The 27,249-nt window shown below is 36.2% G+C and overlaps 2 protein-coding genes across 2 annotated transcripts; one reads left to right on the top strand and one right to left on the bottom strand.

Moving 5' to 3' along the window:
* Positions 1–597: 597 nt before the first annotated feature.
* LOC131798818 (CREB-regulated transcription coactivator 1-like) lies at positions 598–10,816 on the bottom strand. Its single transcript, XM_066165663.1, is given in 10 exon segments — positions 598–2,685; positions 3,113–4,036; positions 4,983–5,026; positions 5,629–5,657; positions 6,986–7,044; positions 9,785–9,873; positions 10,203–10,331; positions 10,448–10,552; positions 10,660–10,792; positions 10,794–10,816. Coding segments are annotated over 10 exon segments (1,554 nt in total). The 3' UTR covers positions 598–2,666.
* Positions 10,817–12,094: 1,278 nt separating this feature from the next.
* LOC131798817 (sorting nexin-27) lies at positions 12,095–27,224 on the top strand. The gene is made up of 15 exons (XM_059116477.2): positions 12,095–12,339; positions 14,323–14,551; positions 15,263–15,337; positions 15,988–16,105; positions 17,285–17,358; positions 18,230–18,346; positions 19,240–19,318; positions 19,618–19,727; positions 20,265–20,315; positions 20,880–20,969; positions 21,761–21,910; positions 22,645–22,773; positions 23,359–23,418; positions 24,108–24,197; positions 26,190–27,224. The coding sequence occupies exons 1-15, from the start codon at positions 12,101–12,103 to the stop codon at positions 26,313–26,315; spliced, it is 1,737 nt and encodes a 578-aa protein (XP_058972460.1). The 5' UTR covers positions 12,095–12,100; the 3' UTR covers positions 26,316–27,224.
* The last annotated feature ends 25 nt before the right edge of the window (positions 27,225–27,249 follow it).

The raw sequence follows: 27,249 nt of genomic DNA, 5'->3' as shown, positions 1-27,249 counted from the left end.
ACTTTAAAAAATTGCTCTAAGTGGTCTCTCTTGTTCGTTTTCTAATTGGCTGAGAATGGCGCGTGTTTTCTGGACCAATTACAGGACGAAGTTAAGCAAAATTAACGCAATCCTAGACTTCTTTCGACACTCAATTGATAATTGCTCTGAGAGCCAATCAGAAACCAAGGATCGCTTTTGATTTCAAAGCAGATGTAATTAAATTAGAAATATGTCCTATTGAAGGCTTGACACAACTTCCAGCATATCGTGCTTAACGATTAAAACTAACACGTTGATGTAGGCGAATTGATGGAAAACAAAGTGAGAGGTTTCCTTTCAAATTTAACACGTAAATGTAATGACTCGTGTAAGGAAAAACTAAAAATTTGTTCACAAACATGCGTCACATGTTGCGTGTCTTTAACGACATTTATCTCCTCACTGGTCACCCCTTCTGTGAAACGCCCACTGGTCAAGTAGAATTGTTACACTGTTTTGGGTTGGAAGGGAATCTAAAAAAATCGCGAGCTGTCGAAGAAAAGAAAGCGCGAGATGAAAAATTATTTTCACTCATATCACTTTATACATGACCTTTAGGAGAAGAAATCCAAGAAATCGAGCACTAAATTGTGACTTTTTAATGTTACTCCAGGACAAATTCGATATCAGTTAAGTATGTGTCCTACTGTTTAAATACTTCACTTCTCTTAGATCTGCTCACTTAGTACGTAAGAAAGCCTAGCTTTGCCTAACTGACTTAAGTTATTACTGGATTTTTATCACAAAAATAACGTTAAAATAATATTCAGAATAGGGAGGTATCCACCACACCACCTAAAACCATGTCAGATCTGTTACGCTGGGACATGGCTTCAAATGGTTAACATGCGTATCTCAACTAGCCACAAACCGAACTGTTTCATGTGACAATGATAATTTCCCGTGGTCTTTCATATATGAAACTAATATATTTTCAACTATTTAGCCAATATTTGATGGATACAGAAATGTACATTATTTACAAGCCGAGTCAAAGGCTTTTTATGGTGGTATCCCTCACTATACACAGGAAACTGTGACAAATTGAATGGTTTGGGTTAGGCGTGACAAGCCAGGACTTCTACTTCACCATCAGTAAATGTAAGTTACCTAATAATGACTAATCTCTTATGTCAGATAAAACACAGCAATGTCAGGATGTGCCAGAATAATTATAAACGTATCACAATGAAATGGGATGGGAAAAGCATTATACCTGAATTACTTATTAGTTACGAGTCTTACTCTTTCTTTTTCACATTCCTGTACTTAGTATCTACGACCCCTTCTAGCAAATACTTCATGCAAAAAATTAACTAGCATCTTTAACTATGAAAATCACCAAATGATCACAAAATAACCACACTATCTTTTAAGCAAGAACAGTGAAACATTTGCAAAATACTAATTAGTGACAATCGAACTCTTCTCAGACATCCACGTTCAGTCCACCATCAGCACTAAATAATCTGAAATTTCACACATGTTAATCATAAGCACACCATTTGAGGCTTGAGAAAGTTATTGTTTGCTGAAATGAATAGCACCTTCTTTGTTCTGCAATCAAGTTTAAAATATACTATTTCTCATGAGTAGCTAACTCATTAGATGGTAATTTGGTCAAAGACATTTTTTTTGGTATCATTTTTAACCAACTCAAGTGGAAGTAATGGACAAATGAGTACTCTATTAGCATTGAAAGAAATGATAATTTGGTGTTCATGAATTCTTTAATACCATCTGATATGTAAAACACAAAGTCCACACACTGATATTTTACAAAATGAAAAGGTAACCAAGTTTCATGTATTCTTGACCGCCAAAATGCCCAGGAAAATTTGAAGCAAAATTGCAATTTATAATATATCAATCCAAACTATGGACAGAGATTTCAAGCCCCCTATGGGTATCTGAGATGTACACGTACCCTCCATGTTACTGACATCAGTCATTTTTTACACATGAAAAAGCTCATTTGGTATTTCCATTGCCCATCTTCAAATGCGCAGACTGTCTGAAAACCACAGACAAGCTGCCAATTCCAGCAGTAGGTGAACAAAGGGTTAACATGTTGACTTGGACTAGGTGTTACTTTTCCATTATCTTAACTGATTAGCTTTTCCTTGGAGTACCAGTTAACAAGAATGGCTTTTTTGGAAACATGTTTGTTATAATGTCTCTGGTTAAAATAAATCTTTACAGTGAAACTGTTAGCATTCCCACATATAAATTATACATTGTTACATAATGCATGTACAGATGCTGCAGATAGGCAGTTGTTCTGTGGCAGAAGAAAGAACTCCTTTGGAATACATAACTCCATTTGCTCTATGATACACATATGTTATCAATTATGAATACAAAAGGGTTGTGTTTTGGTTAGGACCATCTTATTGCTTTTTACTTTTAACCCTGAATAAAATACTAGTTAGAACCTATTTAACTTTACATAGCATGGCATTTTCATTGATTAATTGATATACATGTACATTAAAAAATAAGTTACCCGCAGGATAAAAACAGGTCACCACAATAATGACATTACTACAGCAATTCCACATGGAAATGTGAAGCACTCTATTATCTTCCTTGCTGATTCAAGGCAAACATACAGCATCTTTCTTTAAGAAGTATTTTTTCCATTGTTAATGTAATCTTGTAGCTCTGCAATGAGATGACATATCAATTTAACACAAGACTGAGGAGATGCAGTGTGAAACTGTCAATTATCAATTCACTCCTACAACATGCAAACATTTTCAGGAAAAAAGGCAGAAGGCATTTTCCCAAGGATTCCAGAGAAAGAGGGCCTTTTTTGATGTGGATTCTGAGAGAAGTATATTTGAACACTGAGGTGAAGGGCTTAACTCTTTTACTCCCAACAGTATCCCAGACATACTTTCTCTTTACAACTTTAGGATAATATCAGGGAGACAACTGATGAGATAAAGAAAAGTCTCAATCAAAAGACTATCATTGAAGCCAATATTAAATTCTCCGAATGAAAGTCATAAGCAGTGTATGACAGACAGCATGGAGAATTGTAAAAGAGATCTTGCAAGTGAAAGACTCAAAAATACTTTCAACTTACCCAAGGCGGTCCAGACGAAACTGATCTTCAGTTGCAGCATCAGTGAGCTCTGAATCCTGGCCAGACAACATTTGAAAGCCTTCCATGTCCAATGGATCAAGCACAACTTTTTGTAATGGATCATCAGGGGCATACATATCGCCAGAATCATCACCACCAATATGGCCCATGGCTGTACTAAGATCTTTTGCAAAGTCTGATTTGACTCCGTCATCATCTGAACCAGTCACAATTAAATCTGGTACCCTTGCATGGCCTGGACCATAAAAATGTGCTAAGCTAGGCATTCCCTGACCTGGAATAGTAGTTGGTGTTTGTGCCAACAAAGTTTGGAAGGGCAGTTGCATTGAAGAATTCAACATCCCTCCTACTGCCACTGGGCGATGCATAGAAAATTGTTCTAGTTGTTGTTGTTGTAAAGCTTGTGTATTTGATTGCTGCTGTTGTTGCTGTTTAAAGTAGAGCTCAGGATTAAATGATGACAGTGGACTAGTGGGAAGGCTACCAAAGAGTGGAGTCATAGGTGCTGATGATGTAGGGGAAAGTGTTGGTGAAGCACTTGTAGTAGTTGCTGAGCCTCCATGTGAACCGAAATCGTTATTCTGAGGATAAAACTGGAATTGTTGCAACCTGCTTTCAAGAGGCCGTAGATTGGCATCCATTAATGGTATTTGGTCAGTGTATTGTGGTTTCCTCATTTGCTGCTGATTTGCTACTGGCCGTCGAACAGGACTCTGTCTTTGTGACATTTGAAGCTGGGTTGAAGACAAGGCTTGATTCACATGTTCATCATTGTCAAGGGGTGTTATCAGTGGAGAAGGAATAATATTCAGGTTTGTGAGATCTGGAAGAGAACCACCTGTACTGGCAGTGGCTATTGGTAAGTTGGGGCCTGTCTGTGATACATGTTCTGCTGGGAAAGTCCTAGTAATCAAAATATGAAGAAGAAGTGAAACTTCAGTCAAATAGCAATTAAACAAAAGATTACACATAAAATTTTAAAACATTGCCATATTCTTGACAAAAATAGTCATTAGTGTTTGGGACAAGGCAATATTTTAAACCAAGAATTATATTATATTATAATATCAGTTTCCCTTTCTATACATTTTGACTGAATCAATACATTTCTTAAGTGCAATTTAACAAATTTTAAAGAATCACTTGAAGCTGTTACCTAATGCCAAACCAAAACACCCAGACATCACTTTGCCTCACTGCATTTTTAATTTGGGTTCAAAATTATCTAAGGATAGTTGAGAAAGTGGCTTTGTCAAAGAAAGAAATTCTAACACACCAGAAGTGGTTTATCAGCCTCTAACAATGCAAAAGCTCTTTAGTGACAAAACTTTCAACCATTAAAAAAAGCAAGATAACAGGAGAGTTGAAAACCCCACTAAACTGGAAAATAGAAGGATTGGAAAGTTGTTGCTCTGTCTAGCAAGTAAATCAGCTCCATTATGTGATCATTTCTGACAATGACATCCTGGGTCAGGGAATTAGAGGAGGCAACCTGCCAAGTGGTTAGAGTTCTTGACTTGTTATCTGGTGGGCCTAGGTTTAAGCCCTTCATCCTGCTCCTCACTCCAATTGTTCTTGGTTATCCAGAGATCAACTCCTTGGCTGCATTTTGTATTTGGCCAAATGGTTTGGCTCTGGCAAAATGGTCTGCCTTCCACTAATTTGGATTTTTAACCTCTTTGTCTACTTACAATTACTAATTATTATTATTATAACTATTATTGAAATTTTCCTCTGCAATCCTACAATAACTACACATTTTAGTTACTAAGCACGATACACATAAATATTGTAGATTATCAATATAAGATCAATACACTCCAAAGGAAGGAAAAAATTGAAATCTTACATTCCAGGCACTTCACAAGACTTTGGTCTAGATGGACTGCGAACCTGCAAAAGAAAAGTAACTGTCAGTGAGAATTTTTTTGTTATATCGGTTCAGGACAAAAGAAAGGACACAAGTACCTCTGATTAAATTAAAAAGATATCATTATTACAAATTTTCAGAGTAAAGAAAACATAGAGAAGTGAATTTTTTCTTTGAGTTTTAGAAGAAATTTCAACTCCATCTTTTCCTGATTTACATTTAGATAATCTTAGTACAATTTGAAAAAAAAAAACCTTGAAAAGTGCATTTATAATCTTTTTAAGTTTACAAACAGGAACATTAACAGAGAGCAAAGTAGAATACCGTGAAATTAATGAGTAACCAAACTCTAAACAGTCCATGCTCATTATATCCTCAAAAAAACCTACAGACATAGATTTGACTTCAAACATTTGAAAAATTAAATAAGTTTGTTACAAAAAATTTTTTTTAAAATAAATTTATTGCCAAAAAGAAGACAGAGTTATCTTGAAATCTTTCTTTACATTTCAGTAACAATTTTACTAATGCTTAAGTTTCACTGAATGCAAAAGCAGAGTTTCTTCTTTTTCACCTTATAAAAGACAATAGATACTCTGTGAATATGTACTAATTCTACACTCACCTTTCTTTCATGGGATGGCAATGTTTTTTCTAAATAAACAGGGGTACAAAAAATAATTAAATGTTATCTTGTTGGAAATAAACATGATGACCAATGTCAAATTGTAATCAAACAACATTACTACATCACTACTGAGGTGGAATTTACAAAATAAATAAAAATATAATAAATGGCCACTGGCACTAAAAGGAGACACAGGGAAGAGAGGAAAGTTTTAGCAAGAATGGCTTGTCTTCAAAAAGCTTCCCATGTGTAGTTACATGATCTACTTTAGAAAAACTTGTTGCCATTATTCTGGACTACTATTCCAAGCCTTTGTATTTGGAAACACCATTTTAACTGTTGGTTGCAAGTCCAAGCAATAAATTCAATTTTTTCATTATGACCACTTCCATATTGGAGATAAGAAGAAATACCACTTTTTCAATTGTTTATCAATCACGTAAACCATTTAGCAAAGTTTGAGTCACGGAAAAAAATATTGAGGACACTACTGTGGTACTAATGATAATTTTCATTGTCAATAGATAGAGAAAACCCAAATGGAAAATGTTCTCAGTGTAAACTAACAAACTATTTACTACAAATTTACCTTATATCTACAAAGTTACCTTATACAATAATTGTAAAAATAACAAGGAAAAAAACTCATTCTGGAACTTAAAATGAAGCCCCAAATTCAAATCATTCTTTTTGTGAAATCTTTTGAGCCTTTTATGTTGTGACAGTTAACAAAATAAATTTTCATTCCAAATAACCTTAGTGCTTGTTTACTCAATCTATATTTTTGCACTCCCAAATTGAAATGTGTTAAATATAAAAAAAAAATGTCAACGAATATAGGCATTTTTTAATATATCTTCTTGGTACAATTTCTATAATTTGACAGAAATAGATGATAGAAATTTTATCGAAAGGTTATGACTGCTTCAAGTAGGTTGAGTAAAATCATAACTAAATAACTACACACTAAATAACAAGATAACTAAGCACACAAAATCCTATGTCCAGGTATTAACCTTTGGGCCCCTGAGAGAAATCACCATCTAATTTCTCCTTACAGTGATATTGCTGAATCATTCATTAAGATTATGAGAACAGAGGAAATAATGACTACACCTATGAAGTTTTGATTGTTAAACAAATTCTCCTTGCCAGTACCAAAGGAAATGTACAGAAAAGAGTAAGGAGAATATAGAAACTAATGCTAGGGTTTACTGGGTTGATACTGATGCCTTTCTCAGTAATACTAATTAATGATTTCCACTTCTTTCCTTTTTGCTACACAAAAGTTAGTTTTTAGGAGCACCAGTAAGGTTTGAGTCTCACTTTAATGTAAAGCTGATAGAAGTCCTACCTTTGGGTTTCACCTCTGCACGGACAACACTATCATGGAGAGCAGAATCAGATGCAATTCTGTAGAAGATAATAAGAAGCAAAAATGCATTTCAGCAGATGCATGCCAACTAAAACCAACAAAAGATACTCAATGTACTGGGTAAGATACCATTTATATATTCAAATACACCATAGCATGCTAAAGGTGCTGTTCCATAGTATATTTCCTCTCTACCCCATGGAGAAATCACATGATGAGTTAATCATTAACCTATAATATTTGGTTGATACTCAGTGAGCATAAAAAGGTTATGTGATAAGTACATAGTCTTGATTTTGAAAAAGTTATTTCTGTTGACTGGGATGGGTCACTTTTCAACAAGAGTTTCTCATTTCCTTATTTCTTTTCATCCAACTTGCATATTTGTATCTTTAGTTTTCAATTCTATACAGTGTTTTCCACTCTCTGTTAATCTTAAATTTTTACAATTTATGCATGCATCTTCTAGTTGTTTGAGTAGAATCTGGGTCCAGTTAATCTACATCGTGCTGAGAATATTTGGTGTTAAATATAAAACTGTAGATGTAGAATGAGAATAAGTATTTTTATTATATAGCTGGCAGCACCCTTGGGAAATATGAAGCAAATCCTGTGTTCTGATTGGCTACTTGAGTGAACAAGGCTCAGGGTTGCCTGCTTTGATCCTGCTCAAGAAAGAAATTGTGTGGAACAGAAAAACAATGTTCATGATTCTTGGGCATTGTTGGAAATGGAGACGCAAAAAGTAACAGAAGACAGTCAAAATAAAGAAGACAAACACAAATCTGGTGGGTTCATTGTGTCACAAGCACAGTTGACTTTCTTTCCCAGCTCTTAGAAGAAACAAGTCATTCTTGATTTGTGTTAAAGCGCAAAATCTCTGTAATATAGTAGATTCTTTACTGACCAAGCTTGTTTGGCAAAGATGGCTGAATATTAGCCTTGTTCTGTTTTTTCATTTTTATGGACCTCAACTTTTTCTCTGTCCAAAGAAATGCAAGAAAAAAAAAACCTTGGCCAACATTCAGCCATCTTGACCTCATGCCTCATGGAATGTTCAGAGAGGTATAGTAATATGACTAAAATGGGTCTGGAAAGGCAAATAATTTAGAGAAAGTTTCAAACATGAAGCAAGGGACACACAAAGGAAAAAGACTGTCACAGTGAATTAAAAGGGTTTACCCCTCATATTCTTAAAAAAAATATTATTTATTCAAAAGTATAACTGAGTGTGTCTAATAGTGACATAGTGCAGAAATTGAAAACTACTACAAAAAGTTGAAATCAATGTATAATAAATTAAAGCGATTAAATGATTTCTCATTGAGATTGGTTGGAGAGCACTTTAAAATTTTTCAATCAAGACAAATTTTACAAGCCCCATGACTTTTCAGTGGTTTCTTTTTCTAAACTATACTTAAAATCAGATGATCACATGAAAAAAAGCACATCTCTTTGTGTGAAAATAAGTTTAATGACATTTCTTCACTCCTTGTTTGTACTGCTCAGTGCTTTAATGAGCCAGTTTAAAATGCCATTCAACAATTTGGTTAATACATTTCCTGTAGCAAAGAGTTAAAAAGTAAAGGTCTTACAATAATTCCAAAGTCAGTGTGAAACAGGACCAATTGTTTCTATCATAGAGTTCTGCTTTTTCCTATAGATGATCTGGCGATTTTGGGTGCGAGACTGACATGAGAGGGTGGCAAAGCCTTCATACATGACACAATCAATTAAGCCTAAAATTAATGTGATGTTTTAACTTTACAGAAAGGCAAAGTAAGGTGAGATGTGAAGTTTTACATTTAAATTTATGATGTGTGAAATATTGTATAAAGTGCATGTGATAAGTGAGTTTTTCTAAAATTTGTGACTGAGACTTGATCAGCACCCCCATGCTTCCCATGCATAACACAAAGCTAATCTACATCACATGCACTCTTTTCACTATATTAAAACTGCACTTTGATATAAAAGACAATACACATCATAGTATAACAAAAGTAATTTTGTATATCTATGGCAATTGTTAACCTGTGTTACTCCAGTAACAAAGATTTGAGAGTCAAAGAAAACATCAAGGAGTAAAGAGTAAGCATTTGATTTCACCAAATGTAAACACAGTTTTAAGTACATAAAAAATAATTAATTCGTATTTGAACTTCTAGTTCCTAACAATAACTTAATTAATAGACTCACAAATGAGGAAAAAATAGAAAACAAGCTTCTAGAATTATCCATGGAATTTTTTCCAATTTTCTGATTGTATTTTGGGTTTAATTTAGACTTTGCGGCCGTTACCAAATTGACTACGATTGCTTGATGCACTCCTCAATCGTAATAAGTTGTACAAACACTTCCATTATCCCAACCAAACCAACAGGTGAACACGAAATCCCAAAAAGATGAGATCTTATCGAAAACAACAAAATTACCACTACTATTGCCGTAGTAATGAAAACAAATCACTTGCCAAAAGAGAACAGACTCGCTTAGAAAATTTATGTTTGTGCAATGATAAATTTGCGCGGGAAACTAGAGGTCAATTCACCTTTCAACTAGAGCCTTTCGCTACCCAAACAAAATTTGAACCATATTAATCGTTTTGCTCTTCCTGAAAGCGCATCTGCTACAGCCAAACAGGTAAGTACAATATCACTGTTTCCAAAAGACCAGTATACGGACTCCTCAGCGTAAGTAATTGAATAACTACGCAAAATGCTAAGTAAGCTCATCAAGCTATTATGACACACTGGGTTGGGATTTGAATGTACCTACCTTCTATCTCGCCAACCTTGATCTTGCGAATACCGATCTTGAGGAGGTGATAAATGGCAACCAGACACATGGTAGGGTGATGTGTCTATGTGATCAAGGTTAAGGCTGACTAAAGCTTCGAAAAATCGATGTATAAACTATGTCATGTTCTTTAAATAACTTCTTTGCAACGAACCCTATAACGTTTCTCTTTCTACACCGTCACGATCTTGACACAACTATTTCACGAAACATTAACGTATTTACTTTCTAGTAAATCTGACTGAGAAAATCAAATAACCAGGAACAAAAAGTAATCGAGAACTGAAAAAAAACAACTTGTGATATCTGTAAACCGTATCGTGACATATGTTACCAAAGTCCCTTAACTTGACTAAGGTGACGATCTGAACTCTTTATCAGACTGTGAGAAGGATATTCCCCGAAAACGATTGTTCGGGTTAAACTGAGTTCGGCCGCCTTGGAACCGTTGTTTATGACTTATAGGCATACGATCACCAACGCTGTGATGCAACCCTGTGAGACGATCCAGACTATCTAACGCGGTCTGAAGATCGAAAGCAGTATCATTTCATTAGAATCGAACCTCAAAACAAATGCACAGAAATGTACTATAATCCCATAGCAGATGAACACAATCGTGAAGTGTAAAACAAAAATTACCTGTAGGTCTAATCGGTGTGCATGCGCTAGACTGATGTTCACATTTGGCAACGATCCTCCAAAGTACTGTTGTTGCATCTGCTGGTGTTGGGGCTTTTTGGTAGGCTTGAAAACAGAGAAGAAATCCATATTCAGCTGTGCTACTGACATGTCAACAACGCACAACAAAACGAATAAAAAAAATATCTGTTAATCAAGAAAATTAAAAATACCTCAAGTATGGAAACCTCTTTCATAATCTGTTCGAAAGCACGCGTTCCCTCTTCCTGTTTCTGGTTGTGCAAGGCAATTTTCTCGGCAAATTTCCTCGGGTTCGCCATATTGGAAGAGTAAGTTGGAGCGTGTTGTCAGTCTAGAGCGGCGTTCCATTTGGTCACAGGGGGTCTGTGCATCGACCAATCAGCTAGCAGTACAACAGAGCTCTACGACGTTCCTTGTTGCCCAAAATGCAAATTAAAAGGACGAAAAGTAGGGCCTTTTTTCAACTAAGCATTTAATGCTTACGAAAAGTGTCACTTTTTAGCTGAATAGTAACGAGAGATATTTAGGGGTCAGCCCTATCAAGCAATCGATCAATTTAAGCAATAAATTTTGGCAGTATCTCATTCACTTCGTGTTGACAAATCCTTCCAAAATTATCAACTTCGGAACATCTCGTAACTCATTCGGATCACCGTCGGAAATTAGTCCCATGTTGCAATGCGCTGTCTCCTCGCCCCAGGGGGCTTTTAGCGAAGTAGTTCATAGGATAAAGAGCTGTAAGAGGGACGTTTTTTATGGTTAAACAAAAATATAAGAGAGGGAGAGAGAGAGAGAGAAAGGAAAAGGGATGTTTCCACGATGAAGTTCCATAGGGCCAGGAATAATGGGAACCAGGGAAAACTGACAAATTTGGACTTTTAAAGTCGGACAGGTGCGTTTAAGCAGAATACGGTTGCATCCAGAATCTCAGGCTCTTCGTCTTCACTTAACACCCATATTTAACAACCGTTGATTTTATGGAACAAACAACTAAGGGCTTGTACGAAATTTTCATTAACAAATCAGTATACAATTTACTATTAACTCTAACGGTTTAAAAGGTCTCATGGTACATTAATAAACCATGTGTGAAAAAATTTAATTCCAAATATTTCGGCTTTTTATTTCATATTTCCAGTGGTTCTAAATGGGGATTTTGGTCAGAATCAATAATCCTGTTTCGTCGTATTTCCGTTTTTGGCATAGTTTCATTAGTGAAAAAAAAACTTTTTTATTTTCTGATGCTGAAGTGATAATTAAACGGCGATTAATTGATTGAACCATTATTCATCCTTAGTTATCTTGATGCGCATTTCAATGGACTTGGTGTTATTGTGTGAGATATTTCTTCGTTCTTGACGGATTTACATGGAAAACGCAAGGAAAAGTTTGATCAAGAAGTCGATATGCTATACCCAACTTGGTTTAGTACTCAGTGTTAATGAACCACAATGTCAATACCGTAAGATGTAGCTCAAATTCGCTCAACTTTGAAATATTCAATACATTTTCCTCACGAAAAAGTCTTGAAATCGCCAGCCATCGATCCATCAAACTAACCGGAAGCAAAAACTACCTTAGCTTTGCGGAAGTTTTATTTTCGTCTTCTGTCACGTGATTGCCAAATCAAACATGGCGGACGATGAAGAGGCTGACGCTCGTCAAGCTGATCCTTACGGACCCAGGTTAATTGAATTGTTTCGAGGAGAAAATGGATTTGGATTTAACGTCCGTGGCCAGGTATCAGAAGGGGGGCAACTGAAGTCAATAAATGGAGAACTGTATGCACCGTTGCAGCATGTAAGCGCCGTATTGGAGAGTGGCCCCGCTCATAACGGAGGGGTTAGGATTGGTGATCGAATCCTTGAAGTGTACGTAAACAAACATGACTTACTTTGTATATTATGACTATTATGATTATGGACAGATTGTTTAACGGGGGCTGGCGGATAGTTACAAGAGTGGTCCTGCGTGGTGTTAATGTAGATAAACGTACTTCTTTGCTGTGATTATTGATAAATATCGCTGCCAGCTGTTACCAATTGAAGACTATTTACAATACTTGCTCTTGTGATTCATCAGCCGAAATGTTTCTTTTCGCTTTTTCGAAGGGAATAATCAGATTTTTGACTTAAGATGGAGCTATGGTGAAAGTGGTAATCTTTGCCAACATTCTTTAACCTCCGGTTGTTTTTTGAGATTTTTCCAGTTGAGAAATAGTTTCATGTAGTTGTTTCCACTTTAAATCATGGTTTAATTTAACAAGGGATTTTTTAACTTTTAACCTTTAATTTTATTTGATTCTTTCCTCTTGAATGAGAAGTCTCAATTTTAGAATGCAATGGTACCACTCTAACTTGATATGTATTTGACAAGAATATTCAGATTTGAAGTCATTACATCAGGATGAAGAAAACATCTTGAGCTTATTGAGGGATTTTTTGTTTTGAACTAGAAACTACCTCGCTAATTAAGCAACTTATTTCTTTATTCCTCATGGTACTTTGCTTATGAAACCCATATAATGGTGTACAATCGTTTTTGCCCACGCTGACTCAAAGGATGATAGGTTTTTATTTTTTGAACAGCCATTGTTGATCAAATTGTTAGTCTTTCTGTTGATGGATCTCAATCCATTTTGTCTTTTCTATTTGATCTAGCTTGATTTGTTTCTATCAAAATAGGAGCTTCCGTAAGAACTGGTCAACCCTTTCACTCTTAAGATCTCATTTAGTAATTTTTCTCACTGATAGCCATACAGTTTTTCTGGTGTAAGTTTAGAGAATTTGGTATTGAATCAACCAATGATCTCTTGATTGATATTTTCCTTTATCCTCATCACTTGTTTGCTTGATATTGTATTTGTAGTGTAAGGAAAAATTCTGTCCTGGTCACTCATGGGAATTAAAGGGTTAAAAGTGGTCTACCACTGTCTATAAGACTTTTAACTGCCATCTGTTTAGCTTGTGAGAGAGGTCTTGTGTTTGGGTTTTTCCTTACAGTCCTTTTTGGACTGTTGTACTATTAGCAACCACTCATAGAAAAAGTTATTGAAACCTTTGTCAAAAGATACCTGAATGGTTTATGACAGTGTTATTAATATTTAAGTAAGATAAACACTGTAGTCACATGTGAAGTCACACTTAGCTCATGTTGGATTTTGTCTGTTGGAGATAAGATGTAGATTCCATTTGTTCAAAGTTCACTGTGTTGAAAATTACAATCCTCAAAGTTTCACTGGGCAATTATTAAAAGCTGTACACTTTGAGTGAAAAATAATGGACTGAGTAGTATAGTCCAGAAATAAAGGAGTAAATTGGCGATTTGATAAAAACTACTGCAGGGTAAAATCATAAAATTATATATGTTTGGCTAATTTGCTATCTAAGTGTTGGAAATCAACAGTCTAATATAAGACTACTTTAAATTTTCCTTTCTATGACATGGTAAACAAGGTGTTTTGCAAACCACAGGTGTAAGCAGTGTTTTTATATAGGAAGTTTTTTCAATATTTATTGACAGGGGATAAAGGGGTAAAAGATCTCTTTTTGAGGCAAAAGCTGACACTGTTTCACAGTAATTATTGTTAGGTGGACTCTTTAACCCTTTTGAGTGACTGGCTTCTAGTTTCTCCTCGCCGTTTCACCCTTCAATCAAAGAGTATGGTCACATGAATAAAGGAAACAATCATCAAGTTAAGAAGCTCCTGATCGTCAAACAAATCCTCCTTTTCAATATCAGAGGAAATGCAAAGAGAACAGGATGGAGAATATAGGTATTAATGGTAAGGGTAAATGGTTAGTGTAAGGAAAAATTCTGTCATATTTATAAAGTAAAAATTATGTGGTCAACAGGAATGGTGAAAATGTGGAAGGTGCCACTCACAAACATGTAGTGAACCTGATCAAGAAAGGCGGAGATAAGCTGACTTTAGTTGTGATATCTGTGAGTTCACATGAAGCTGAGAAACTTGAGAGTGAGAGTTCATCTGGAGGAGAATATTATGATTATACAGACAAGAGAGCTGTATCATTATCAATACCTGAGACAAGACAAGTTGTTAGCAATGGTGAAACATATGTGGTAAGAAATGCTAAAGTGTGTGTGTGTGGTTTTTTTTTGCATGGTACAGTTCCAGTTCTGTGCAGAGTATGAGATCTCTTGTCTAAAGATTATCATGATGTCATCTTGCACTTATAGGATGAAGGCAGTCAACCTGCCAAGAAAGCCTAATTTAATTCACCAAATAACCAGCTGCATAAATATTTATGCAACATGATTGGATGTTTCTGCTCCTGAAGTGGTGTACTTGTATTTGAGGGAGGCAAAGGGTCAGGCAAAGGGTTAACATGTGATGTATGACTTAAAGCCTAAAATTAGTATGTGACACATGTAGTAGTATATCAACCAGTACAATGCTTGATTTGCCTCCCAAAATATGTGTGAACCATAAATTTTTCTTTCATTTCAAAAACCTCAAGATTTCCCTGAAAACTTTGTAGACAAGAAGAGAGATTTGGAGTGTTTCCTTTTACGTATATATGTGATATGTGAATTTTTCTAAAACTTGTGCATAAATTGGGATCAGGACTGCCCCTTTGTTAACCTCACGTTAGTGAGAGTAGGATATATGTCAGTAATATGTTGATATACCAGTATTCTTTAGGAAGTTATTTACAACAAAGGTTTTCCTAGGAAATGCAATCAGTCAACTACTTTAAAAAAATAAATTGATAAAAAGCTGTAACTAGGGTATATTTATCTATTTTTGGTGAAAGAATATCCTTTTTATAGGTGTATAATATCTACTATGGAGACAAGCATATTTGTTCCAGAAGATACAAAGAATTTTCAAATTTGCACAACCAGGTAAAGAGGTTAAGATTTTATAATTGAATTGTTTGCTGAATACAGCAGAGTTGTGTTTCCTTGGAATAGATATGTAGAGCCTCACTTAAAGTCAGTAAGCTATCATACTTTCATTTCCAAATTTTCAAATTTAAAGTTATCCTAGTTTCAACTTTAGCACATTGGACTTGCCATCTAGTTGTCCAGGTTTGAGACCTGGCTGGGATATGGTGCCTTTTTATCACCCAGGGCACTGTTGTTCAAAGGTGGGTTAAGATAACTCAGGGTTAGTGTGAAATCTGAACCTTAAGGAGAAAAATTCAGTATAATTCTTTTTGTGTACAATTTGATGCTTGGATGGACTTCAAACAACAGGAGTATAAATGGGTCTGGTGGCACTGTCAGGAAGGTAACATGTAATGGACTAGCCTCGCATCAAGGGGGAGTGGCAACAATACTAATACCGGCATCATGCCACAGAAACCAAAATAAGCTTTGGCCAGATGGGACACTTGGCCCAAGTGTTGAACTACATCTATTTTTGCCATCATGGTAATGATATACAGAGTCACATTGACATACAGGGATAATTTATCTTCAAATTAATTATCACTGATTACATTATTTTTAACCTTTAAGTAATCTGAGGCTTCTTTTGTCTTTGCTATCAGCTTAAGAAGGAGTTTAGAGATTTCCAGTTTCCTAAGTTTCCTGGAAAGTGGCCATTTCACTTATCTGATCAACAAATAGAAGCTCGTAGAAAAGCTTTGGAATCTTACTTTGATCAAGGTTAGACAGTAGTTTTTCAATGAAAATGTGTTCAATAAGTTCATAACTCTTGTTATAGTAAAGAAATGATTTACCGGTACTCTCAGACTGTCTTGTGAAGAGGAAGGTAGATGCCATGGAATATCAGACCACGGAAATTATAATATTTACACCAATGCTGAAAGCAATTTTGCATTTCCTCTACACACTACACACAAGGTGCAGCCAAGTGTGTCACTTATGTTCCTACCACATTTTAATATCTTCTCTGATCTATTAACAGACCCATGGAAATATAGAGTCTATTTGTTTTATATTCTAAATAAGAAAAAAAAAATTGTCAGTGATGACGTGGTCTAGTTGTCTGTTCTCCAATAAATTTTTTAGTAAATACCAATCAAATTGTGTGTGTAATTCAGGTACCTGGCCTGACTCTTCTTTTGAAATCAATCTTCTCTCTCTTACAATTTTATTAATTAAAATAAGCTATTATTACCTAGTTAATGTGTTAAGCATTGAGAAAATTCAGAATAGTTTCCCTGTCATGTCCTGGAGTTTGAATTTCTTAGGAACCAATTTGATGACCAAAAGACAATAACAAACTGTGCTTGCCTATTTTGTTCTAAGATGCACGAGCATTTAAGTTGGCTGAGCAAACATTATTAGTTTTTTGCATGTTTACGCTTGCCCACCTAAACAGAAATAGATATACTTTCAGATTCTATTGTTCATATGTTTTTCATAAATGATCATATTAGTTATCTGAGGTTTCTTCGAAAGCAAACTATATGACAGGTATTTCTGTAAGCACCCCTAAAATTTGAAGTTAACTACAAACAAGAGTATTTTTTCTTGTAGTAAGATAAAGAAATGTTTCATTATCAGCTTGTTTCAAAATGTTTCCACAACTCTCCTAATCACTACATATGCTGTAATGAGGCCCTGGCAGGAAGGGAGGGGTCTCATTGATTACCACTGCCTAGTAAAGAGGAGGGCGTACATAAAAACTTATTGATGAGAACCAAAAAATTTAAACCCTTTTAATTTTCATTTGATGTAGACTGTCATTGTCATTATTATTATAAGGGCTATTAGAAACAAAAATTCAACTGCCCAAAAAATTTTCAATTTTAAGAACTTTTTCCAACTAGATGTAAGTAAGTGTGAATTGACAAGTAATTTTTTATACTTTCTTAACAGTTAATTCAGTGAAAGTTATTGGAGAGTCAGACATCATGGTAGACTTTCTCAAGTCTTCAGAAAACCAACTCCAGGTATTTTATGTGTTTCAAAATAAATTTTCCCCAGAGATGGCTTTGAATAAGAGTAATTTGTTTTATTGAATTTACAAGTATACTTGAAGTAATGCTGTAAAATGGTATTTGTCTGTGTATTTTTGAAGAACATAAAGTTTGTTTTTTTGCCTTGAGATTGATATGTTAAAATTTTGAAAGATATTTAATAATAGTTCATAGATGGTGAGACAAAAATTGTGTATTATCTCAGTCTCTGGTGCAAATTTTTGTCCAAGATTAGGGAGCTGGATGCATTTTTAATTACATCTAGGTTTAGACCTGAGTTGGGGTCTTTGAGTGTTTTTCGATTAGAATATAAGGGTATTAGAGTAGTTAAAAGCATTTGGAGATTATTTTCCACATCTGAATCAAATTACTGGTGAATTGTTGAAGCCATCAAAATTAAGATGCAGAAGTCTCTGTAGTGTATAAAGACTTTTTCCTTCTTTTATGCATAATGGACTCGGGTGGTTGTGTTGTGTTCTTGGACAAGGCATTGTATTCTAACAGTGACCCTCTTCACCTGGGAGTATAAGTGGGTACCAACAAACTGCCAGGAAACTGGACAAAGGGCTGGTGGGTGGGGTGAGTGGGGGTAACCTTTGACGGACCAGCATCCCCCATAGAGGAGTAGCAATACTCTTACTTGCTTCATTTTGTGTCTGCTATGGAAATGGAGATCTGATGGTTTTCACAAGCTACATGGCTCTCCTGCACACTTCACCTTTTTAAATAACTAGACAGGATTGAATGAGCTTTAGTTTCCCTAATTTCTTAAAGTGAACACAACGTTGTTGAGAATGAGAACAAGGAGATTCTCTTCATTTTCTCTTCCAACATTGTATTTCAGCAAGAGAAAGAAGAGGAAGATGGTTCGATGAAAGTTGAGTTAAGAGTATTTTTACCAGATGATTCAATTACGACTGTGACTGTTCTGAAATGTCACAAAACAGTTCAAGTATATCAGGTGAGCAGTGAAAAACATTCATGCACTGTGATTTACACAAATATGCATGTAATGTTTCTTGATTCTTTTTTCTCCGGTTTCTGTCAATAGTAAGGAAGACTTCTATTACAAAATGAATTAAAATTTTTAGAAAGAATTTTGCGAATGGCTTGATGTGTTTACGGTCTCTAACAGCACTACACTTCAACTTAATGTATACGAGCAGCATTTAGTTCCAGATGGAAACATGAATAATTTTCTTCTGGGTTTCCATTCTCAGGCCACTTAATATTTGTGATTTCACATAGTTGTTCTGCAGAGGATGGCAAAGAAATGTACAGTTTTAAAACAAACATACTGAGCTGTTGTTCTGCACATGAGATCTTCTGTTTTGCCACATCCTCCATGTCATTGTGGGGTTAGGCTTAATTCCCCTAATGCATCATGTATAGGGCAGCAGAGAACTGAAGGACAGCAAAAACCTTACTGTGTGAAAACGTTTCTAGCTTCAATTTATGCAAATCCTGTGGCAAAATATTTATCTGATCACAAACTCTTGTGTTTAGTGCATTTGGTTCAGTCACCAAGTTGTATTTTTTTTTAAGTTTTTGAAAACCACAGATTTACTATTAACTGGAAGCAAAGGGTCTAGGGTGAAAGGTAGCTCATCCACCCAAAGTAAATTAAAGTTATTATTGTGAGCAACAATAGTATAAACAGATTTCTGTTGACATAAAGTTGACATCACATGCAAAAAAGAGGGATGTGGTGTACCCTATGTTGATTATGAAGGAGAAATTAATAGTTTTGGTTATTTGTGGTTCCTAGCAACAATCTGATTGAGACAAAAGCTTTAATAAGGAGAGTTGATAGTTAACTAGAAATTGCCTCACTTGATTTTATGTTTATGGAAGGCCATGACAGAAAAGCTAAATTTGGACCAAGACAGCATCTCAAACTTTGCACTCTTTGAGATTGGTGATGATGGTTTTGGTAAGTGAAGCATGTTATGCTTTTGTCCATTAACATGAAGGTCGGGTTTTAGTGAATATGTTAGACTAGCTCTTCTGGTCGGTAGTGTGAGTCTCAGTGATATGTGACTCTAAGCTGTTGTTTATATTTCAGATCACCATCAGTCCTGAGTTGACCTTAAAACTACTAGGTTTTCACCACTGCTTAGTATAGATTTGTACTAGTTATTCCTTGAATAGCTTAACTTTTTCAATTTTATTATCACCAAAATCTCTTTGCTCAAGGTGTTTCTCTATTGGCTTTTTTTCCCCTCATATTAGAACGCAAACTTGAACAGAATGAGTTCCCCCACAACTTATATATCAAGAGTTATACTGCATCATCTACAACCTGTCTTGCTTTTCGAAAGTGGATATTTACCCTAGCAAGGGTTTGTATGCTAACGTTCTACCTAATGTTGAGCCTGGTCATTCAGGTTGGATCTGTTTCTACACAAGATATAGAGTAGACAGAGTACTCAATGTTTCATGAGAGAGCACCTCAGCCAATTTAAAGTGATGTACTGGAAAGGAGTGGTCTTAATAATCTTTGTGCTTTAGTTCCCACCAGTTTCCAAATGGGCGAAAGAAAATATCAATTTCACTTTTGTTTTCTTTTTGCTTTTGTCCATAAGAGAGGGCATTTACCATCTATGTTTGTTTTTCAATTGTCCCCACTAAGTTGAAAACAAAAAGTGACTTCGTGTTTTTGCCTTTAATTTGTTCTTTGGCTGAAGTAGGGTGGCTCACCCAACCCATACATTACATCCACTTTAATGGTGAAGGGGATGGTAGATTTATATAAAGGTTGCATACAAATGCAAGGACATCTGTTGGTTAGAGTGTGTAGAATTCAAAGTCTTTGATGAAATGTGGTACTGAGGATTTGAAAGGAAAGTGTTTTATGTATTTGTTGTGTAATTGAACAGGAAGTGCAGATGAACAATGATGAGAGTGCGGTTAACCTCCTATATACTCAGGTATCCATTCTCCTTAGCAGGAGAAAGATATGTTTACAAAGATTTTTCCCCTTTTTCTCTGTTATGTCCTTTGTACACAGTTGTTTTGGACTGAACCAGACCATTAGCTGCTTATTTTAAGTCTCAGATCTTTTTGTCAATAAACTGGCATGTGTTTATAACTGTTATAGTTTATTGCTCAGAGCTATTGAACCATAGTCTCCAGCCACACTGTAGGAGAATGATATGTGATGAGCTTTTTGAGAAACCATGTTGTTCTTTGAACAGTTTGCGTGTTGGGCTGTAAAGGGTCAAACTTTATTGCAAATTAAGCTACATTTTTGAATCGAAGTTCAACCCTTGACCTGCAATGTTTTTCATTCGCAAGACCGAATTTTTATCATTGAAAATAATCTAAAGGAGTGCCAGTGTCCGTTCATACTGGTACTTTTTTAGTGATGATTTGTCAAACGTTAATCCCAAAGTAAGAGATTTTTGTAGCGCTGCAAAAATGGTTTCATAAATAACTTATTTAGTGTTCGTATATTTTCTAACAGTTATGTTGTTATTTTAAAACACACGCAGGCAGTTAGTGACTTGAGAAGACGAAAATTGTCCCCTGGAAAAAACCTGCAAAAGCTTAAAGACCTGCAGGCAGCAAATAAAAAGAAAGAGGTAGGAGATTCCCTGGTGTATTGATTTTTGCATAGAGCACTCTGCCGAACAAACATGTGCTGTGTTGTAAAGTATGCCTTTGTTCTATTCAGCCACAGGCTGAAGTATTTGACTCAGTTGGTTCGCAATGTTCTTCCAGAGCTTGTTCAAAACATGGCTCACTCATTTGGATCCGATCATTTAAGATTTCCTGCAGTGGAGTGCTTTGTTCTTTTTAATGCACAGTTCCGTTTTTAACAACTCTTTTTTAATTAAACCGTCCGCTGTTACGAGATTTTGTGCAAATCAAATGGCACTGAGAGAGTTGAATCGATGAAGAAAATGAATTCAATGTGTTAACCTAGCTTATTTTGTTTGCGAATCCGTTACTAACTTAGACCAGCACGAAAATGCTCGCTGCATACACCATCTCTTTGTATAATTTGTATGGAGCATTATCCAGTCATGGCAAACAGTTTAAACGAGAAATCTCTGTTAAGAAAAATCTGACCTATTTTTGAAATTAAGGCAAAGTTAATGACATGTTACAGTGGCGCCAAAAATGTAATTGGAATCAGGTGAGAACAAGACCAAAATGTTTCTCATCTCCGGGACTCCTCTTCAATGGCCACACTGTCAGTCATGTCCTGTGAAATAGGAGGTAGGGGGTAGGAGAAGGGGATTGAGTGGTCTTTGTCTTTGTCTTTGTAGTGATGTCAGTTTAGAAACAGATGATTGGCACGACACCTCACGCAAAACAGTAAAAACTCATCCCTTTTAAAGCATGCGGTTTTTTCATTCAATGTTTGCAGTATCTTGATGTTGCAAGGACGTTGGATGGATATGCAACTGTTGTTTTTCCTCACTGTGGTTGCGATGCGAGAAGAACTGGTCATGTGATCGTTTCTATCGGTTTAAACTGTTTTCAACTACAAGCGTGTTCCTCCGAGGGTGAAAAAGAGGTCAGTATAGTCCTATTTTTCATTCACAAATGTTGACTCAATCCACATACATGCCAGTGTCTTACCCATTTTCTGCGATGAGGGTCTTGATGAGGTTAACCGATAACTGTAAAAGAGGTAAAAAATTTAGCCGTTAGGCGTAAAAATTGCCAAATTTTAACCGGTAGTCGTAAAAAAAGTTCACCGTTTAAAAAAATTTCTGGTGACAACAATGCAATGATATTAACCATTAGCCGTAAAATGGCTAGCGTTTCAACCGGTAGCCGTAAAAGCCATCACCCTATTGAGACCCTCTGATGCCTGTAGTTTTTGTGGCATTTGTAAACTGAAAAAACAATATGAGGGACAGAATACATCACCTAATTTTTTTTGAAGCGTTTTTTTTTCCTATTATTGCAATTTTCTTGACGTCACGATCTGCAATATTTAAGAGATTTCTAAGTCGTAGCAACAAATATTTTGAAATGGGAGGGAACAAGGATGGCTTAGTGGAGAGACCGTTCGCCTCCTACCTCTTTAGCCTGGGTTCAATTCCTGGACCTGGTGTCACATGTGGGTTGAGTTTTGTTGTTAATTCTCGTCCTTGCTCCGAGGGTTTTTTCTCCGGGTCCAATTCTACCTAGAAACAGCGGACAAGAAGAGCCACCTCGTGGAACGCCCTCTGCTAAATCCCACTTATTTTGTTATCATTATTAAAATGGCGAGTGAGTTGGCCGGCTTCTTTGTTTCAACAGGAGCAGGAGCACACATTTAACTGGGAGGAGCTGACACAATGGGAGGCTGATAGAGAAGCAATGGCATTTTGTTTTGAGTACAAAAAAGGGGATAAAAAGCCAAAATGGGTTAAAGTATATTCCACATACGTAAGTAGATATTTTATGTGCTTTTTCCATTCGTGAATGAATGACCGGCCAACTAAATAATATTTCCTAGCAGAGTGAGCGATCGCGACGGCCGCCGAGACTTGCGGAATTGTTTTAACCCAAGACAACAATGGCGCTGAGAACGTTATGAAAAAAGACTCGATGAGAAGTTCAATGGTTATAAAACCATGAAATTATCTTAACAAACAAAGAATGCGAAATTAGCCCGTTTCGTCATTTTCTTGGCGCGAGAACCTCATCGGCTCGGCACTAATTAAGAAATAAACGTTGTGATTTAATTGAGAAGAGGTCGCTTTACAACATGTCGAGAGCGTGTGGTCATTGGGAAAATATTAAAGGCCAAGGTTATCTGAAATCGATGTCGCCATAGATAGGGTTGACATGAATGGTGACTGTCTGAATGACTGGGTAAAATATCGTCCCCAGTGCGTGTGGTCGAGTGTATGAGGGTCATGGTGGGGAACAGTGAGAAATTGGACTGTGCACCAGCCTTACCTTGTTTTTCATGTTACATTTGTTGACCAGGGCTCTTTTCGTAATGTTTTTTTCGTCTTTTTTTTGCAGTATGTTTATATGAATGCGTGCGTTGACAGAGTCATGGCTGAGATCGAAATGAATAACAAGGTTACCTCAGAATGGGGCACTTTATACACAACTTTATATATCTGAAATCGACTGGACTTTTAAGTCGATAGGTTTGCAAGAAACTGAAATGCTTCCATCTGGTCTCAACAGGCTTGTGACCCACAAAGTTAGCGAAGTTGTTTTTTCATCGAAAAGTCTCGATACGCAAGGCCATAGTATTCTTAACTAGAAAGCTTAGTTACAAAGTTTAGTTTTCCCGCGAGAAATGTTTTTTTGTAGTTAGGCATGGGCTTACTGATCGCTCTCTTAAACCATTCACTCCTAAGATCTAATGAGTGATTTTCTTTACTACCTGCCATGCGATTCGTCTCATGATGTTAATTCTGAGAATTTGGTATTGGATCAACCAGTAATTCCCTAATTTAAATTTTTCTCTTATTCTCCGGCATCACTTGTTTGATATTGAAAGGAGAAATTCAGTCTTGGTCACTCATGGAAGTTAAAGGGTTAATTAACGGCAGTCGTAAGTTGTTGTTTTCTTTTGGAGAGGTTTTGCCAAACAAGATTTTGTTCGATTTGTAACTGATCTTCTTAATAACAGCACCCGAGCCCCGCCTTACAATTGATTGCTGTGTTCTCTTTTTCAATGAAATGTGGAGAGCTTTAACATCCACGACTGTGGGGTACGATACAAACGATGTGTCTAATTGCCAACTGGTTTGTTACAGGATGGTATTTTACCATTGTATCCAGGCGGAATAAAGGCAAACATGCCATCAGAAGAAGCAACTGGGGACATTACAGATTCACAGGAAACGGTAGGTGAACGATATCTACTCAAGCTGTGACTGTGTCACGCGTACATTATACATACTTCAATAGCTTCGATCGACTTCAGTGTGGTCATTGAAGCACCGAGCGTGGATGTGTTTGTTTTGTTTTGCTTTGTTTTCAACGTAACTCGCTTTCGTCGCAAGTAGTACCATAAATTGAACATGATTTTATTTTCTTTACCTTATCTTGTGAAATCTCCTCCCTTTTACGGAACTCAAGTCTTACATTAGCGCTATGACTGTTCCAGACAGTGTCTTCGTATTACTTTTATAGAGAGCGTCGTACCTCTTACCCAGTCCTCCTCCACTGAACCTCCATATGGATACTCTTCCGTAAGAGGTTTCACGTGAAAGAATACAAACAAGACAAAACTCTCTAAGACATCTGAATTTAGACTGATTAGCGGTGACCCAAATATTCGCATTTCCTTGCCCGATTTTGTTTGTCATTTTTGCTTGTACTGACCACAGGCGGCCCAAGCTCCAGCTGTGAGATGATCATCTTGCGAAATAAGAGTCATGGCGAAATTATAAGAGTTTGTATGGGAATATTTGCGACCGCTCTTAGGAATAAAAAATACAGTCAAATTCTCAATAAAAATATCTCATCTTACTTCCACAGTGCATCGCTTGCTATCTGACCGCTTACTATGTTGAAAGGAACCCATTTTAGCGAGTTATCAATTTCTGTTTACTACGTACGCAAGAGAAGCTTTTCTTATTTACGCAGTAAACCTAGAAATGGATAACTCGCCAAAATGGGTTCTTTTCAACATAGTAAGCGGTCAGATAGCAAGCGATGCACTGTGGAAGTAAGGTGAGGTATTTTTATTGAGAATTTGACTGTATTTTTTATTCCTAAGAGCGGTCGTAAAATATTCCCATACAAACTCTTATAATTTCGCCATGACTCTTATTTCGCAAGATGATCATCTCACAGCTGGAGCTTGGGCCGCCTGTGTACTGACTTGCCATTTACACGATGTATTTCAACAAGTTAAAAATGAATTTTCTGCGTTTTTCAAATTTCCTTTCGAGAAAACATGAATCAAAAAAAGCTTGATTTAGCACAAATGCCAAAAGTCAACATCTTGCAAACGGCTAAAAAACGTGTTTCGCCAAACGTTTGTCAATCATCCATCACAAGAGACGATAACCAGTCGTTTTGTAATCAGACATTTCGTACTCAAATTCAAACGATTCGTATCCCGTTTGTGTTGGTTCGTGTCCAACCCGCTGGTCGATTTGTACCCGTTCCAACATTGAGTGACGATCAAAACGCAGGAGATTTCACGAAATACTTCACTATGAGAGTGTGTATAAGATACATGTACAATTCTACAAATAGAAAGTGCTACAAATAGCGACGCGTAAACAATCGACCTCATCGCCTGATGAAGACTAACAGTATTGTTGTCGAAACGTCGCGACCAACATCCAAAGTGACTCCATCGTGGGACAGGCGAATAAAGTTCATCTCCTATGAACAGTTCTGTTGTGAATGTACTGAGTACTTGTGATCTCAGCCGGGTACGAAACGTGATAAGCCACGGGACATGTCCAGAAAAAAGAGGGGAAATTTATATGTTCGGTTGCTCCTAGTCAATGATTTCCTATAATACAATACGAAACAATACAATACGATAATTCATTAGATACTCCTAAAATACACTTTTAATGTCTAATTTTACAACTTGATAATAATATACAATGATGTTGCTAATTAAACAAAGGGATAAAAACTTAAGATGAAAAACAGTTACAGTGATTCTTAATCATACATATTGACAACTACGCCATGCAGTGAATCATTTCCTGTCTACCTGATGTGTGCCCTGAAGTTCTTTTCTTGCCCGCTTCTTAAATTTAGTTAATGCTCTGGAGTTTCCAGCCAGAGTATGTCGAGAACTGTACGTTCCAATACCATGAGAATAGGAGGACCGCTGAGCAGTAAACTTATATGCTCTCTTTCTTTAGGAGATCACTGCCGCTTCCAACCAGAAGAGTCATACCAAACCATACTCTGCCAAGAATAATAAATTTTCAATGCCAAGGACGTCCTCAAAGAATTTTAATTCCGCCATCGAAGATGAGGACTTGTGAATTAAGTACAAGTAGAAATGGTCTGAGACTGGCTTTCCTCGCTGGATTTTTTACTTCACTAGAAGCATGTGTGTTGCCAATAGAGCTTCAATTTGTGCCTTAAAAGCTACTAGTGATCATTATTGAGGCTTCTTCGAGGCATATGAACTGTCAGCTCCTGATAGACAATACTTTTTTACTCACGGCTAACTTCTACTGATAGAGGCCTGTGTAAAGTCGATTTGCTTTAAGATTTACCGTTTTAACTCTGACACAAAACTTAGTAATCAACTACAACCGCAACCTTGAATGAAGTCTGAAAGTCTCGCATCTTTGGCAGATAGAAGACATCGATGATTTTTCATGCCTAAAGAAAGATTGCACTGTTTCTGACCTTTGAATCTTTCGTTAGAGGAACCATTAGGATTCACGCCTTATCCACTTAGGAGAGTTCAACACATTTATAATGTTGTATTTGATTTTGAGTACTACACAATTTTCATTCTTGGATGCGTGTAAATAAAGGTGATTGTACAACAAATTAACCCTATCGTTCCCACAGAGGAAGCTTGGGAAGACGGCAATTGAAAAAAAAAATATTAAGAATCGTAGTAGGGGTTTTCAGTTGGAAGAAAGACTACAGTAGTTTTCGGTTGTATAGGCAGGGCTTCAAAGAAATAGGCGCATAGTGTTTTGTCTAGCTATTCATATGATATAGATATCAAATACAGAGTCCAAGTAAGAAGTGGTATTAAAATAGTAAATAGACAATACTAGGACAAATACTTTCAAGTTATTAGATCTGAGTCAATAACCTATTCCTTGTAGCCAGTAAATATATTTTAGAAACAGGAAATACGTGGCGGGTCCTAACATTCTTTTGATCTAAATTATATTAGTACTTTGTTTAGTAAAAGTATCCAAAAAATACTGATTGGAAGTGAGTCTGTTTTTC

This window comes from Pocillopora verrucosa, chromosome 4 (assembly GCF_036669915.1).
Source record: "Pocillopora verrucosa isolate sample1 chromosome 4, ASM3666991v2, whole genome shotgun sequence".
In the NCBI taxonomy this organism is placed as follows: domain Eukaryota; kingdom Metazoa; phylum Cnidaria; class Anthozoa; order Scleractinia; family Pocilloporidae; genus Pocillopora; species Pocillopora verrucosa.
Note: the sequence above shows the minus strand (reverse complement) of the source record. Positions and strands in the feature narration are given on the sequence as shown.

Excerpts from the sequence above, each read along its gene's own strand:
- LOC131798817 (XM_059116477.2), top strand. The coding sequence starts at position 12,101 with ATGGCGGACGATGAAGAGGCTGACGCTCGTCAAGCTGATCCTTACGGA. Across the intron at positions 16,106-17,284 it reads GGAATCTTACTTTGATCAAG|TTAATTCAGTGAAAGTTATT; the intron begins GTTAGACAGTAG and ends CTTTCTTAACAG. Across the intron at positions 22,774-23,358 it reads TTAAAGTATATTCCACATAC|TATGTTTATATGAATGCGTG; the intron begins GTAAGTAGATAT and ends TTTTTTTTGCAG.